Genomic DNA, 16,870 nt, shown 5'->3' with positions numbered 1-16,870 from the left:
GGCCCTACCCATGATAAGTGCTCAATAAATGTGGGTTGAACTGTTGCTGCCTCCTCCATCAAACTCACCCTGACAATTCCAGCACAGGTAACTCTAGCTGTCTTCTCTAACTTGTATATTTAATGTCAAATCCACAATCAGTTGTTGATTCTTTCAACCAATATTTGTGTGATTACTATGTACCAGGAACTGTGCTCATCACAGGGAGTGAAACAGTGATTGAGGATATTTCTGCCAGCATGGAGCTTACAGTCAAGTTAAGGATGCAGACATTAAGCACATAATCACACAAATAAATGTTAATTTATAACCATGAACATCTAAGATGAGATAAATGGTGCTGTAAGAGAATATATGAGTAGTAATGTCGTTATCTAGGACTTCTCTGAATAAATAATGAAGAAAGAACAACCTAAAATTACTGTCCTGTTTTCTATTCTAGGGGTTCTTAGACCCCCTTCCTCTGTAAAATTGCTTACAAATTTTATGTAACTATGTATTATTCTATTAACAGATTTTCAAGGAGTCCATGACCCAAAATTTTGCACAATGTTAACCCTGTAGAAAATAATGCCATGTTTATTAACTGACTCCTACATGTGCTTTATCTATCTTATCTGTAGGTCCTTGTTCATAGAAATATTAGCATTTTTGTTTTGTATAGCATATCATTTAGTTTAATGTCAGACATAGGCACATCACTTAACAAATATTTGTTTTCCTCCCCCTGTTTTCAGCCTGAGCATTTCTACAGAACTCAGACCCTCAAAAACAAATTTTAAAAGTGTCTTCATTTTCTTTATTGAATAAGAGCCCATTTTGAGCGGTTGTGGTTGGAGTGAAAATGATTATCTGGGTTTTCTCTGGGTACCAGGAAAACAAGAGCAACAAAACAGGATTTGCATGTTAAAACCTGCCTGTGCTACGCTAGTGCCAAACAATTGTCACTACATTTCTTCAGAGTTCTGTTTCTTCAGGGAGTTAACACTTTCATTCTGGGAACTCCCTGCTGCATCCCCAAACCTTAGCTACCCTAAAAGTATGTTACCAGGTAAAAGCAGAAAGCATTCATTTCATACACAAAAAGATGAACGCTGATTACTTAATCAGTTATACTGATCAATTTAAAAGAAAAACAATGAAAAATTAAAATTTCATTTCAAATGCCACTGAAAAATATTTGTGACCATTACACATACACTGAAAATAAGTGTTACATATGTATAAACTAAAAAATGTGTTTATATATACTAGAAATAAACATGCTTTCAATATGTATATTTATAAATGCATTTATATATGTTGCAGATAAATTAATGTATATAAAGGCCATAATTTTTAACTGGCATCAACAAATACCTGAACATAAAATAATAAAATAAATAAGATTATGCCAGATTCCAATATATTGTTAAAAATGTAATAATTTCAACAACTTGTACTTGAATCTCAGGTCCAGAAGACCTGAAATAATGGTGCAAAACGTGAAAAACACAGAAACCACAGAAAATATAAAAACAATACAATAATTAAACTGTTTAATCAAAGTACAAAAAAACCTTCAAGTTTATTGTCCTCAACACCTATCAAAGATTGAAAGAGAAAAGAAGACTAATATAATGCCATATTCTCAATTCATGCTTTTCTTAAACTTCAAGCTCTGAGTCTCAAAGGTAGGTTGTTACTAGGATATCTGAAGAGATGACACCATATGCACACATCAATATTTTAACAGACTGCCACTCTTGAATGATCCAGGGACCAAACACCAAATTTCTAAAATTTATTTCCTTTTCCCAAAGGTTGACAACCCTTGTGCCCCTGTACTCCTGCTTAGCACTATCCATGATAGGTATGCAAATAAAGGAAGAGGAAGTTAGATGCAAATAACGTTGGCGCTTAACAACAATTCAGGTATAAGGTTTGATATAGTAATTGAAATCCATAGTTCAATCTCAAAGCAAGATTGGATTTATAGTTTTCCTTTCTTGTTAGCATATGGGATCAAATGCATGCTAAGCAGTTATACGTTAGAAACCAAGTCTCAAAGATGACTTTAGGAAGGTAGCATCAGGTACAAAATTACTGTCCATACAGGGAATGATGACAAGGAATGAAAGAGTATAAGGCAATCTAATTTTGCCATCTCTTGCTTCTACTTTCTAGGGCTTTGAAGCAAAGATCAGTGTTTCCTAACATTTTGTCCTCCCAGGAATGTAATACTCCCATAGACATTGTCAACAATTCTTCATGCTAACTCTACACTCTCTTTTGCTGCTTCAATGCAAGTAAAGATAAACTGATTTTACTGTAAATACGGATGGTTTTGATTTAGCTCCCATTTTTAAACTAATTTATTCTTAAATGTCAGCATTTTAATTATGAATGGCAAATTATCTGCTACCCACTTCATGAGTAATGAAGACTGACCAATATGTTGATATCCCAAAGTGGACAGCTGCTGACCATAAGCAATTAACACTAACTTGCCTATTCTAACCAAGAAACTAAAGAACTGTGAGATATCTAACATGGCATCCTACAACTGAAAAAAGAAATACTTAGTAGCCATTTAGTCCTGTATTTTGCAATTCCTCTGTCAGGAACTCTCATATGCAATGAAAGACTACCAAATTCTTCTTTCCTTCCCTACTGACACTTTTAGCCAGGGTGAGGGGAATGAAGGTGATAGTAATCATAGTAGGAAGGAGATAGGCTAATAAATATGATGGAGGAGGTTTCACATGTGTATCATATATATAATATGATTGTGGATGAGTGCTATGGAAGAAACAACGTCTAGAGGTCAGGAAAATGGCAGCCGCACTGTGCCCCAAGAAGGGTCACTGGGCTGTCACTGACCAGGAAAGACTCACTAAAAGCAGTGGGATAGGACTTAAATGTTTTTACTTCACTTCACAGTCAGCCAAAGTACTGCATTTTTCAAATTGGATTCATACTTGGGTTGCTTTCACTATGTAAATAAAACAAATGAAGAATTTTTCAATAACAATAGATCTTCTACTTGGCATATTAAACCCCTCCCCCAACACCACCCCCCCAACCCCGCCACTACCACCACCCTTAAGCCAAGTCACTCCTCCAGTGACTTTGATTGAGCCTTTTGTAGAATTATGAACTTGGAGAGCTTTTTAAAGGAGAAACAAATGGACTGAACGCCAGGTGGGATTTAGCCAAAGCTGTCACAGCTCTGGTTGTTACCCCTCATAATCCATCTTGCTGAATCAAAAAGCAAACTGTGAACAAACAGCTTAGGCAGTTTGTTTGAAGATACACTCCTGTCTTTCTAGGAGGGATTAAGTCATGGCTACAGTTTGTTTGGAAAATGATTATCCACATGAAAATTATTAAATTCATGTGGCATCTCTTTGAGCCAAAATGTTTTATAACTTTTCGCCTCTGGATCATAGTGACAATGATGCTGTAGTTTTTATACTAAAATACAGGCTCTCTCCACAGTCTTTCAAAAAGTCGTCAATTTTTTTTGCATTTGCCACAAGCATACAGAAGATGTTGACTTTCAAACTTTTAAATAATAAGGGTTCAAGCTCTGCCTTTAAAAGGCATCACAGCAATACCAGATGTCGAGAGAAGAGGATTATTTTCAGCTTTTATTCTAAACACTGGATTCCATAAAAGCCACATTCATACCCTGCCGGGGGAGACAGATTAAGTGGCTGAGAGCCTGAGCAAGAAAGGAAGAATAAAGGCAACCCTGTGATACATCAGAAGTAAAGTGTTTTCCCTTAGAGTATAGAATGGAGTGATATTAAATTTTCATTGTGGTAAGCAGATCTAAACCTTGGAATACAGTATAATCTCTAAATATCTAAGCAATCAGCCTCTTTTATATCACCAAATATTGCACTTTTGATACTCAACGTATTTTGGTATGCAGGTAACTCTTGAATTGAGGTGAGAAGAGAGGCTGGGGGAGGAGGGTGCTATTCAACAAACACTAAATGGTTGCTATGTTTCAGGCACCACAGTGGGTCTTGGATAAACAGGCTTAATAAAACACTGGCCCTCTCTTCTTACACTCATAGTCTAGTAAGGGAGACAGACACGTAAACAACAGATTACTAACCATTGTGATAAAGAGCACAATAGAAGGGTAACCATTACGTTGATTAAGCAGAACTCCACAGAATGCAGACAAAAAAAAAAACCCAAACAAACAAACAACAACTTCATTCATTCCCTTTATACTAGGTCCTTTATAACCAATCTGCAGATTCATTTGTTTCTCTTGTCCTTCGAAGAAAATGTTGGGTAAGGGAAGGTCCCATAATTTTCTTAGACACTCTTCTTTTAAGTTACTTTTAGTGCCAAGAATAATCTAGCTCAGTAATAATAATGTCTAGTCCAGTTTATTAATCAAAACACCAACTTGATTTAAAGTTAAAACTTCTTCCCTCTGCCAATTGGTAGTAGTTTCAAGCTGGGACACTTAAAGTGGAGAAGAAGGGTATGGTCTTCTTTTTCTCTATTTCCTCCCTTGCATTTTTTAGCCCATCCAACTCTCATCTCCACACACAAAATTGCTTCTGTTTCCATCAGGGATGGAACTAGGCAAAGAGAAGAGAAGAAAGCAACAGGAAATGTCTTAACTTGACTGGTACTATTAGAATCTGAACAAAGGAAATTCTTTCTCTAATAAGGTAAATTTATTTATTTACTTATCCCACGAATATTAATGGAACACCAATTACGTTTTAAGAACTGTTACAAACACTGAGGACACATAATAAAAAAATCAAAGTCCCTGATTCCATGGACTTTATAGTCTAGTGGGGGCTATAAGTCAACATACATTATACTAAATATATATAATATAATTTATTCAGATAGACTGTATGTAAAATACAATGTTAATTATATAAAAAATATGTTAGATGGTGACAAGTGCTATGGAAAAATATTAAACAGGAAAGGGGGATAAGGAGCATGAAGAGGTAGGTTAATTTTACTTAGGGCAGTCAGGAAAGCTTTTTCTGATAAGGTGATATTTGAGCAAGAGACCTGAAAAAAACTGAAGGATTTAAGCCAAGAAAATATCAGATTAAAGAGCATTCTGGCCTGAGAGAATAGTAACTGCAAAGGCCCTGAGGTAGGCAAATGTTTAGTATGTTCAAAGAACAGCAAGAACGCCAGTAGTATGGCTAGAGCAGAACAAGAAAAGGAAAGAATGTTGGAGATGAGGCCTAAGACGTAGAAAAAACTTAGATCAAATGTAAGGTATGCAGAGGCCATTGGGCTTTTTTCTGAGTTAAAAAGAGAAGCTCCTGGAAGTTTTGAGCAGAGAAATAAAATGATATAATGTACGTTTTTAAAATATCAGTCTGGCTTCAAGGTGGAGAACAGATGGTAAGGCAAACATGGAAGCAGGAAGACAATTTGGAAGCTACCAGAAGAATTTAGGCAAGAGATGACGGTAGCTTGAATCACTATGACTGAAGAGGAAGCAGGTAGAGAGCATTAGACAGATTCTGAATATACTATAAAAGATTTAATGCTGGACCAATTATGGGTATGAGAGTGAGAAAAAAGTCAAAGCTAACTGCAAAATTTTTGACCTCAGAAACTCAAAGAAGGATGTTGCTACTTATAGAAATAGGGGAAAATGTGAGAAGGTAAGGTTTGACTTAAAAAACAAACAAGCAAAGGAAACAAAAGCAAATAAACAAATGGGACTACATCAAACTAAAAAGTACAGCAAAGGAAACTACCAACAAAACGAAAAGGCCACCGGCTGAATGGGAGAAGAAATCTGCAAACAATATATCCAATAAGGAGTTAATATCAAAGTATACAAAGAACTCATATAACTTAATATCAAATAAACAAACAATCCAATTAAAAAATGAGCAGAGGAACTGAACTGATATTTTTCCAAAGAAAATGGCCAGCAGGCACATGAAAAGATGCTTAACATCACTGATCATCAGGGAAATACAAATCAAAACCACAATTAGATATCACCTCACACATGTAAGAATAGTTAAGGAATCAAACAGACAACAGACCAGCTGGGCCTGGCGCATTGGCGCCCCCGCCGCCGGCGCCGCTGCCCACCTGCCACAGGGAGCGAGCTCAGGGCCCCGGCCGCGCTCCGCCATGGCCCTGTACCGCACGGAGGAGCACGGCCAGCCCCACTCTCCCGGTTCCTGCCTCTGTTTCAAGAATGTAGCTGGTCACTACATTTCCCCCTTTCATGATATTCCTCTGAAGAGGAAAATGGCATTCCTACAAAGAGAGCACGAAATGATGAATATGAGAATTTGTTTAATATGGTTGTAGAAGTACCTCCGTGGACAAATGCTAAAATGGAGATTGCCACAGAGGAGTCATTGAATCCCATTAAACAAGATGTAAAGGATGGCAAGCTTCCCTATGTGGTCAATATCTTTCCTCACAAGGGTTATATATGGAATTATGGTGCCCTCCCTCAGACTTGGGAAGATCCCCATCTAAAAGATAAGAGCACAGACTGCTGTGGAGATAATAATCCTATTGATGTTTGTGAGATAGGCTCAAAGGTTCTTTCTCGTGGAGATGTTGTTCATGTGAAGAGCCCTGGAATTCTGGCTCTTATTGATCAGGGTGAAACAGATTGGAAATTAATTGCTATCAATGTGAATGATCCTGAAGCCTCAAAGTTTCATGATACTGAAGATGTTAAGAAGTACAAACCTGGTTACTTAGAAGCTACACTTAATTGGTTTAGATTTTATAAGATACCAGAGGGAAAACTGGAAAACCAGTTTGCTTTTAATGGAGAATTCAATAACAGGGCTTTTGCTCTTAAAGTTATTAAATCTACTCATGAATGTTGCAAAGCATTGCTTATGGAGAAGTGTGATGGAGGGGCTATAAATTGGACAAATGTGCAGGTATGTGATAGCCCTTTCCATTGCTCTCAAGAGGAAGCTAGATCATTAGTTGAATCAGTGTCATTTTCACTGAATAAAGGAAGTAATGAAGAAGATCAAGTATGGCACTTCCTTGGCAAGTGATGAGAACATCTGAAGTTCTGCCATCAGGATTCCAGTCTCTAAGAACTACAAGACTCCCATCTCCCCCAAGTGCTAGAAACAGGCAGATCTATGAGAATTTGCTAACTTCCTGTTGAAACTTTTTTTTTCAAACTTTTTGATATGCAATGTGTAAATAAACATTGAAATTTTTGGAAAAAAAAAGATAACAAATGACAAGTGTTTGCAAGGATGTGAAAAAAAGAAAGAAAAAGGAACCCTCATGCACTGTTGGTGGGAAGGTAAATTGGTGAGGCCACTATAGAAAACAGTATGGAGGTTCCTCAAAAAACTAGAAACAGAACTACCATATGATCCAGAAATCTCACTCCTGGGTATATATCTGGAAAAAAATGAAAGCACTAATTTGAAATGATACATGCACGCCAATGTTCACAGCAGCACTATTTATAATAGCCAAGATATGGAAGCAACCCAAGTGCCCATCAACAGATGAATGACTAAAGATGTGGTGTATATATATATACAATGGAATATTATTCAGACATAAAAAAAGAATGAAATTCTGCCATTTGAAACAACATGGATGGACCCAGAGTGTATTGTGCAAAGTGAAATAAGTCACAGAGAAAGACATAATGTATGATTTCTATTATGTGTAGATTCTAAAAAAACAACACATGAACAAATATAACAAAACAGAAACAGAGTCATAGATACAGAGAATAGCTTGTCAGAGGGAAGGAGGCTGGAGGATGAGCAAAATAGGTGAGGGAGATTAAGAGGTACAAAATTCCAATTACAAAAATAAATGAGTCATGGGGATGAAGTATACAATGTAGAGAATATAATCAATAATAATGTAATATCTTTGTTTGGTGACAGATAGTAACTAGTATAGTGGTGATCATTTTGTAACACACAGAAATACTGAAACACTATGTTTCACTCTGTGAAACTAACATAGTGTTTTAGGTCAATTATACTTCAAAAACAAACTCAGAAAAGGAGATCAGATTTTGTGGTTACCGGAGGTGGAGGTGGAAGGAGGCAGAATTGAATGAAAGTGGTCAAAAGATACAAACTTCCAGTTATAAAATAAGTAAGTACTAGGGATGTAATATACAACATGATTAATATAATTAAGACTGCTGTATGTATGAAAATTGTTAGGAAAGTAAATCCTAAGAGTTCTCATCACAAGGAAAAAATACTTTTTATTTTGAGTCTATATGTGATGATGGATGTTCACTAAACTTATTGTGGTAATGATTTCATGATGTATGTAAGTCAAATCATTATGCTGTACACCTTCAACTTAGCGCTGTATGTCATTTATATCTCAATAAAACTGAAAGGAAAACAAAAACAAAAACAAGCATTTTGTTTTGTTCATGTTGAGTTTAAGCTTCCTATTTAACAGCTAAAATGAATCTGCAAAACTGGAGATTAGAGAAGCCCAGCCTAGTCAGCAGTACTTAAAGACATGAAAAGGGAACTGTGTGGGTGGAAAAGTGATCCCAGGCCAAAGATCTGAAAAAGAATAGCTGATACCACATTTAAGACACTTATAATTATTAGAAGAGATACATTACCATTAATGAATCAAATATCACCCTTAATTAAAGATTCCTTAATTTTAAAACATGTAAATGTGAGAAAGTATAACATTTTATACCTGATTCTAATGATAACCATAAATTTTAGAAAATAAAATGGTAGCTGGCAGGTTAGAAAATTATCAAAAGGTTTTCCAACTAAAAAGAAACATTTTTAAATAAATGCTTTAAATAAACTCAGAGATTTGCTCATAGCTGCAACTTGGAATCAGTTGTTTTTATTTCCACTAAAGATATAAAGTCAGGAAGTTTTTTATAAAGACAATTTCATATCAGATAATTCATTTCCCTCATCTGCAGTATGACAGTATGATCATCTCCTGAGATATCAAACTAAGATTTTGCTTCTCTTGGCAGTGATAACATAGTATAAATACCTACAAATGTAAAATTAGAGATTCTACTCTATTTAATATTTTCAAAGATTAAATTATCAAATGCAGATTAAATTATCAAACAAAACTCTATTATCCATGTTTTCACGTTGCATAATTACTGTCCCATGTAGACCCCAAGTTGAGAGAGGAAGAATTAATATTGGTCTACCAAACATCACAAGTGTTTCCTGTTTTAAGAAGAGTGGGAGACAGATTTCTCACTACTGGAGAAGGAAGTTACAGATACGGAGAGGAAGAAAACTACAATGAATCCTGCAGTGTTGGATATTTAACTGGAATTGGAGGTATTAGTGTGAACTCACAGCTTTCAATATATACAGACACAGAAAAATATATAGATGCATATTATATGTACATTATAATACATATTACACATGTTATATAAACACACACATATATATGTATATATGTGTATGTGTGTATATATACATATATATATACACACATACACATATATATATGTGTGTCCACTGAGAAGACATGGAACAGTAACACCCCAATAGCAATGAACATACTTACCACAGTTAGAACCTACATAATGGCTTCTAAATACCATACTCCAGTAAATTAAACCAGGGCATTTTGGAGAAATGGCTGATTCTAGCACTGGTTGCCAGAAAATACAAGACGCTCCTGACACATGTTGTATGATAAAGTAAGAAAATGTTCAAAGAATGATAGCGATATGTCAAAAGGATCCAGAAGCCAGTTTGAAGGGGCTCCCACTGTCCAAACCTGAGACAACATAAACATCAAAATAAATATTGATTACATGGGAATTCCCTGGTGGTCCAGTGGTTAGGACTCTGTGCTTCCACTGCAGGGAGCCCAGGTTTGATCCCTGCTAGGGGAACTAAGATCCCACAAGTCACTCAGCACCGCCAAAGAAAAAAGAAAAATAAATAAATAAATATTGATTGCAGACTATAATTAACCAAATAAAATAGAAAACCATGAGCCCATGTGAATATAAATGAATGAATGAATGAATGAAAAGTATGATGAATAGAAAGATATATACAGAGTCTCAAAATACCTCTACTCAAAAAAAAAAGGAAAGCTTTATAGTATAAAAGTCTGGCAGACAGACAACACCTTAACCAAGTGATTAAATTGAACATCATCAGTAACAGGATTAATGAAAATCATCACCTGATAGGATAAAATAAGAAACCAGCCTCGCTTGTGTGCTATTCCTACCAAAGATATATAACCTAAAACTAACATGAGGAAACATCAGACAAACCCAAATTGAAGACATACTACAAAATAATTGGCTTGTAGTATTTAACATTTATAAAAGTCAAGCATCAATAAGGAACTGTTCCAGAATAAAAGAGATTACTTCTCATATCACAACTTTTCAATGATTTTTCACCATGTGCATTTACTTCCTATTCATTAAATGTTTTAAATAAATACATACATGTTTTTAAAAATATGAACAGCCTGACCCAGAAATTCCGTTTCTAGGTATACACTCTAGAGAAGCATATAGAAAGTGGTTCATGGCAGCACTGCTTATAATAATGAAAAATAGGAAACAAATGTGCAGCAATCCAAAAAAAGATGATTACCCATTTAAAGAACTATTATGCAGCAGTTAGAAGGAGTGAGGTACATCTATATAAGCTATTACAGGTAAACTGACAAGACACTTGGTGAATAAGAGAACCATGCTGTAGAGCAACATATACAATATGATACATTTTTATAACTATACATATTCTAGGTCAATGCATAGCATATCAAACTGATAATAGTAATTGAATGTTTACCTCCTAGGAAAGGCTGATCAGTGGGAGTCTTTAGACTTATGGAGACTGTTTTAATTTTTTAACTCAGATAATTTAATAATGCATTACTTACATAAGTAAAAATAATTTTTAAAAATACTCCTGACCATGAGTTTACAGTCTATTTTGGGAGTATAGCAGACAATGAGAATGCTAGTGTTTCTCTGTCAACCATACTTTTCCATCCAATTGATCTGATATTTGAGAATGATATTCCCACTTCATGTTATCATGGGGGGAAATCAACCTAGTGCCTTTCTGATCATAAAGGTGAGCTCACAAAATTTTGTGGGAGAGCAGCCAAGATGGCAGAGTAAAAAGACCCTGAGCTCACCTCCTCTCACAAGCACACAAAATCATAACTATCTGTAGAATAACCATAGATAAAAAAAGACTGGAGCCTACCAGAAAAGATCTTCTACAGCTAGAGACATAAAGAAGGAACCACAGCGAGACCCGTAGGAGGGGTGGACTCGTGATATAATCAAATCCCATACCCCTCCCTGAGTGGGTGACCCACAAGCTGGAGAATAATTATATTGCAGAGATTCTCCCACAGGAGCGAGAGTTCTGAGCCCCACGTTAGGCTCCCCAGCCAGGGGGTCTGGTACTGGGAAGATGAACTCCCGGAGCATTTGGCTTTGAAGTCCAGCAAGGCTTAACTGCAGGAGCCCCACAGGACTAGGAAAAATAGAGACCTCACTCTTCAAGGGCGCATAAAAGTCACACATACACTGGGACTCAGGGCAAAAGAATTAATTTGATAGGAGCTTGGGCCAGACCTACCTGCTGGTCTGGGACAGTCTCCTGTTTGTGGGGTGGGGGGAGCTGTGGCTCACCCTGGGGACATAGACACTGGTGGCAGATATATTAGGAACACTGCTGGCGGCTGACATCTTGGCTCATTAGTTCCAAGACCTGGACCAACCAAACAGCCTGCAGGCGACACTGCTGGGACACTTCAGACAAACAACAAAATGGGACACAGCCCCATCCATCAGTAGACAGGCTAACTAAAGACTAAAGGGCTCACAGCCACCTCTGGGCTTGTCCCTAGACATGGCCCAGCCCACCAGAGGGCCAATACCCAGATCCACCCACCAGTGGACAGGCACCAGCCCCTCCTACCAGGAAGCCAGACCAAGCTACTAGACCAGCCTCATCCACCAAAGGGCAGACACCAGAACCATGAACACTATGATCCCACAGCTCAGGCCATATACCGTACCTGGTACCAGCTGGGCCCTGGCTTGGCCCACTAGCAGGGACACCCAGACCCCATACCCAAATGTGTCAGGAACTGACTTTTGGGACACCCAGACCCCATACCCAAATGTGTCAGGAACTGACACCCCTCCACCCCCAACGATCTATTGATAAAATAAGCTCTGATTTCCCTGGAGCCTGCAGCCAGACTCCAGGAAACCAGTTCTGCCTGCCAGTGGACCAGCACTAACCCCAGGATCTGGCTTCATCTGCCAGTGGGTAGGCAACAGCCCCAGAGCCTTCAGGACCCTGATTCCACCCACCACTGAGCCGGCACTAGCCTCAAGGACCCCCTAAGTTTCCACAGCCAGCCACATCATGACCAGACCCCACTAAACAGCAGCCAGCAGCATCTGCACAAGGCAGCCTGGCAACCAACTAGACCTGGGGCCTACCAGACCACCCACATAGTTAGTCCACAACAAAAGGACCCATGTAGAAATTTCTAAAAATCTTATATGTTCTGGTATAATGTTATAAGTAATAATCCTATTTATTACTTTAAAATGTATATCTCAGAAATAACTAATTTTCTTGTCAACTGCATTATTATGAACTGTCATCAAATCTTTAACCGTGGTCATTTTTAAGTCTTTTGTCATTTACAGACAGTTCTGGGTGTACTCTGATGATTTTGCAAATATGTTCCTATAAAAGGGTTTCATCTTCAAGAAATACATGGAAAAGACTCTGACAAGTACAGGTTTCTGGTAACGGACTGTACTGCTGAACTGAATGAATAAGCATTTTCAGAACTCTAATGAAAAACTGATGAACTCATAAAAGTGCTAACAAAAGATCAAGATGAAAAAAAAAAATTAATTACATGGGACTGAGTGAACTGATGAGGATGAGTATAATTTTTGTGACTTTCTGTCTGAATTTAAAAAAAAAAAAAAAAAATTCCACAAGGACTCAGAGGCAAAGAATATACAAATCAATTTTCACTGCAAAGTAAAGGAGCTGTTACAGTGGAGGATTACTGGACTGAATGTCAATACTATGACATAGTATGAGTGTGTTTCATGTTTGGTAATTGCAATCATTGTTGCTTTTGTTGTGGTCATCCATGTACAATGCTTGGTGTCAGTCGATTTATCTCTTGTAAAAATAAAATACAGTGTGTGTGTGTGTGGAAAAAAAAATAAATAAATAAATAAATAAATAAATAAAGTCAAAAAAAAAAAAAAAAAAAAAAAAAAGGACCCATGTAGCCCTCTTAGGGTATACCTCTAAAGCATATAGCTTGGGTGACGAGAGGGGAGTCCACTGCTGGGATGCATAGGACACCTACTACAGAGGGCCACTTCTCCAAGGTGAAGAAACGTAACTAACTTACCACATACATAAAAATATAAATAGCAACTTAGACAAAACTAGGACATAAAAATATAAATAGCAACTTTAGGCAGCTATTTAGACAAAATTAGGCAGCAGAGGAATATGTTCCAGACGAAGGAACAAGATAAAACCCCAGAAGAAGAACTAAGTGAAGTGGAGATAGGAAATCTACCTGAGAAAGAGTTCAGAGTAGTGATGATAAAGATGATCAAAGACTTGGAGGAGAATGGATGCACAGAACAAGAAGTCAGAAGTTTTTAACAAAGAGTTAAAAAATATAAAGAATGACCAAACAGAGATGAAGAATACAATAACTGAAATTTAAAATACACTGGAAGGAATCAATAGTAGACTAAATGATTCAGAAGAACAAATCAGTAACCTGTAAGACAGAGTAGTGGAAATCATTGCCATTGAACAGAAAAAAAAAAAGAAAGAATGAAAAGAAGACACTTAAGAGACCTCTGGGACAACATCAGGTGTGCTAATATTTGCATTATGAGGGTCCCAGAAGGAGAAGAGAGAGAGAAAAAACCTGAGAAAATATTTGAAGAGATAATAGCTGAAAAATTCCCTAACCTGGGAAAGGAAATAGTCACCCAAGTCCAGGAAGCACAAAGAGTCCCATACAGGATTAACCCAAAGAGGAACATACCAAGATATTGTCATCAAATGGACAAAAATTAAAGATAAAGAGAGAATACTAAAAGCAGCAAGGTAAAAAAAAAAAAAAATAACATACAAGGGAACTTGTTCAGCAGAAACTCAGCAAGCCAGAAGGGAGTATCACAATATATTTCAAATTCTTTTCCTATTTAGGTTGTTACATAATATTGAGCAGAGTTCCCTATTCTATACAGTAGGTCTTTGTTGGTTATCCATTTTAAATACAGCAGTGTGTACATGTCAATCCCAAACTCCCTATCTATCCCTTCCCACCACCCTTCCCTCCTGCTAACCATAAGTTCATTATCTAAGTCTGTGAGTCTGTTTCTGTTTTGTAAAAAAGTTCATTTGTACCTTTTTTTTTAGACTCCACATATAAGCGATATCATACGATATTTCTCTTTCTCTGTCTGACTTACTTCACTCAGTATGACAATCTCTAGGTCCATCCATGTTGCTGCAAATGGCATTATTTCATTCTTTTTAATGGCTGAGTAAGAATTTGAAAAAGAATGGGTACATGTATATGTATAACTGAATCACTTTGCTGTACACCTGAAATTAACATGACATTATTAATCAACTATACTCCAATATAAAATAAAAAGTTAAAAAAAAATAAAGTGATGAAAAGGAAAAACCTACAACCAAGAATACTCTACCCAGCAAGGCTCTCAATGCAGATTTGAGGAGAAATCAAAAGCTTTACAGACAAGCAAAAGCTAAAAGAATTCAACACCACCAAACCAGCTTTACAACAAATATGAAAGGAACTTCCCTAGGTGAAAAAGAAAAGGCCACAAGAAACAAGAAAAGAAACAAGAAAGAAACAAGAAAATTACAGAATGAAAAAGCTCACCAGTAAAAGCAAACATACAGTAAAGGTAGGAAATCATCCACGCACAAAGGTAGTAGGGAGGTGAAAAGATGAAAGTATTGATACTAAAATCATCTTGTAATAAGCAGTTAAGAGATACACAAAACAACTAGATAAGATATCAAAAACAGTAATTGTGAGGGAAGGAGAGTACAAATGCAGGGTACTTAAAATGCAGAGAGTACAAATGCAAGGTTTGAAACGAACAGATCAGCAAGTTAGAACAATCATGTATATAAACAGACCACTATACAAAATCATCAAGGCAACCACAAACCAAAAGTCTATAATAGATATACATACAAAAAAGAAAAAGGAATCCAAACAACACTAAAGATAGTCATCAAGTCACAAGAGAAGAGAACAAAAGAAGAAAAGGGGGGAAAAAAAGACCTACAAAAACAAATCCAAAACAATTAACAAAATGGCAATAAGAATATACATATCAACAATTACCTTAAAGGTAAATGGATTAAATGCTCCAACCAAAATACATAGACTGGCTGAATGGATACAAAAACAAGACCCATATATCTGCTGTCTACAAGAGACCCACTTCAGATCTAGAGATGCATACAGACTGAAAGTGAGGGAATGGAAAAAGGTATTCCATGCAAATGGAAATCAAAAGAAAGCTGGAGGAGCAATTCTCATATCAGACAAAACAGACTTTAAAAAAGAGACTGTCATAAGAGACAAAACAGGATGCTACAAAATGATCAAGGGATCAATCCAAGAAGAAGATATAACAATTATAAATATATTTGCAACCAACATAGGAGCACCTCAATATATAAGGCAAATGTTAACAGACATAAAAGGAGAAATTGACAGTAACACAATAACAGTGGGGGACTTTAACACCCCACTTACATCAATGGAGAGATCATCCAGGTGGCAAATCAATAAGGAAACACTGGCCTTAAATGACACATCAGACCAAGTGGACTTAATTGATATTTATAGAGCATTCCATCCTGAAAGCAGCAGAATACACTTTCAAGTGCACATGGCACATTCTCTAGGAGAGATCACATGCTGGGTCACAAAATAAGCCTTGGTAAATTTAAGAAAACTGAAATCATACCAAGCATCTTTTCCAACCACAGTGCTATGAGATCAGAGATCAACTACAAGAAAAAACTGCAAAAAACACAAACATGTGAAGGCTAAACAATATGCTACTAAACAACCAATGGATCACTGAAGAAATCAAAGAGGAAGTCAGAAAATACCTAGAGATAAATGAAAACGAAAACACAATGATCCAAAACCTATGGGAGACAGCAAAAGCAGTTCTAAGAGGGAAATTCATAGTGATAAAACTTTACTTCAGGAAACAAGAGAAATCTCAAATAAACAACTTAACCTTACACCTAAATCAACTAGAGAAAGAAGAAGAAACAAAACCCCAAATTAGTAGAAGGAACAAAATCATAAAGATCAGAGCAGAAATAAATGAAATAGAGAAAAAGAAAACAATAGAAAAGATCAATGAAACTAAAAGCTGGTTCTTTGAAAAGACAAACAAAATTGATAAACCTTTAGCCAGACTCATCAAGAAAAAAAGGGAGAGAGCCCAGATCAATAAAATCAGAAATGAAAAAGCAGTTACAACCAACACCACGGAAATACAAAGAATCATTAAGAGACTACTAAGAGCTACTATATGCCAATAAAATGGACAACCTAGAAGAAATGGACAAATTCTTAGAAAGGTACAATCTCCCAAGACTGAACCAGGAAGAAACAGAAAATATGAACAGAGTAATTACCAGTAATGAAATTGAATCAGTAATTTAAAAACTCCCAACAAACAAAAGTCCAGGACCAGATGGTTTCACAGGCAAATTCTATCAAACATTTCGAGAAGAGTTAACCCTTATTTTTC

General features: G+C 36.5%; 1 protein-coding gene across 1 annotated transcript; it reads left to right on the top strand.

Annotated features, from left to right (window-relative positions):
- Positions 1-6,123: 6,123 nt before the first annotated feature.
- Positions 6,124-7,105, top strand: LOC132367874 (inorganic pyrophosphatase 2, mitochondrial-like). The gene is given in 2 exon segments (XM_059926477.1): positions 6,124-6,247; positions 6,250-7,105. Coding segments are annotated over 2 exon segments (897 nt in total). The 5' UTR covers positions 6,124-6,138; the 3' UTR covers positions 7,038-7,105.
- Positions 7,106-16,870: the final 9,765 nt, after the last annotated feature.

Source organism: Balaenoptera ricei, chromosome 6, assembly GCF_028023285.1.
Source record: "Balaenoptera ricei isolate mBalRic1 chromosome 6, mBalRic1.hap2, whole genome shotgun sequence".
Classification (NCBI taxonomy): Eukaryota; Metazoa; Chordata; class Mammalia; order Artiodactyla; family Balaenopteridae; genus Balaenoptera; species Balaenoptera ricei.
Note: the sequence above shows the minus strand (reverse complement) of the source record. Positions and strands in the feature narration are given on the sequence as shown.